Source organism: Verticillium alfalfae, genomic scaffold, assembly GCF_000150825.1.
Source record: "Verticillium alfalfae VaMs.102 supercont1.5 genomic scaffold, whole genome shotgun sequence".
In the NCBI taxonomy this organism is placed as follows: Eukaryota; Fungi; Ascomycota; class Sordariomycetes; order Glomerellales; family Plectosphaerellaceae; genus Verticillium; species Verticillium alfalfae.
In genome coordinates, this window is record NW_003315034.1 from 2,185,944 (window position 1) to 2,187,014 (window position 1,071).

The 1,071-nt window shown below is 62.5% G+C and overlaps 1 protein-coding gene across 1 annotated transcript in view; it reads right to left on the reverse strand.

Moving 5' to 3' along the window:
* The window catches only part of VDBG_04996 (Amt4), a gene marked incomplete at both ends in the record, with an annotated part of 1,211 nt that extends 354 nt beyond the window's left edge, over window positions 1-857 (reverse strand). The window contains one exon of the mRNA XM_003005344.1: window positions 45-857. Coding sequence (XP_003005390.1) covers window positions 45-857 — 813 coding nt within the window. The remainder of the gene's footprint in view (window positions 1-44) is intronic.
* Between the last annotated feature and the right edge of the window lie 214 nt (window positions 858-1,071).

Genomic DNA, 1,071 nt, shown 5'->3' on the forward strand with positions numbered 1-1,071 from the left:
CACCTCTGCCATCCCAGCAGCCGTTCGTGCCGTTGCAGACCCACGCGGCTCGTCACCCCGCGCGGCGAGGGAACTCGTCCCATCGCTCGCAAGAGGACAACCATGGGTCGCCGCCTGGTCTGCCGTTTGCCTCTCGTCCGTTCTGTCGTTGTCAGATCCAACGTCAACTTCCGGCCGCTAGCGCCATCGCCATCGTCAGCTGCCAAGGAAGGCCCTCGCAGCCGCGGCGACGCTGCCAAGAAATCGGGGGTGCAGGGCACCGTGTGCTCGCCAGCGCTAGCCTCGACGCCGCCCTGAACCCAAACCGATGGATTGCCAACGTCCCATGTCGGCGGCGTCCACGCTGAGACGAGCGTTGATGCTTGTTTGAGCGACCGAAACACCCCGACGCGAATCTCGGCCGGACACGACATGCTTAGATCGGGTAATCGTATCTGATTAGGAAGCCACGCCTCGGCAGCTGAGCGGGTCGGACCGCCCTGCTCGCTTGGGGCCACGCTGTCCACCATGACCACCCCGGCCACGCCGACCTCGGTATCCCCCTCGAGCACCTTGGCCATCTCCAAGGCCACCATGCCGCCCAGCGACCACCCACCCAAAATGATGGCGCCACCCTGGGGCATCAGGCTCCTCACCAGCTCGACATAGACCCCTGCCATCTCTCGGATCCCTCCCTTCCACGGCCGCCCGCTGCGGAAGCGAGGATTGTGAATCGCGTACACTGCACGGCCTTGCCGCTCCAAGAGGCGGTAGTCAAAACAGGTTCCCCCGCCGTCATGGATCAGCACGAGAGGCAGCTGTTGAGCCTCCATGTCGCCGAAGCAGCGCTGTATCATCGCCGGATTGGGTCCCAGCATGTTCTGTTTTGCTCTGTTGTCGTTGTGTGGCCCGCCGGAACGTTGCTGCAGTTCTAGGTCGTAGTGGTCTCTCGTCAAAGTCACGTCCTGGTTCATGATCTCTGTCACTCCGACAGCCTAGGGCGGGATATTCATTTGTAATGTAGTCTGGTCGTTCACAGCAAACAAAGGGCGCCTCCCGTGCCGCAACGACACACTGTCACCACACTCGGAA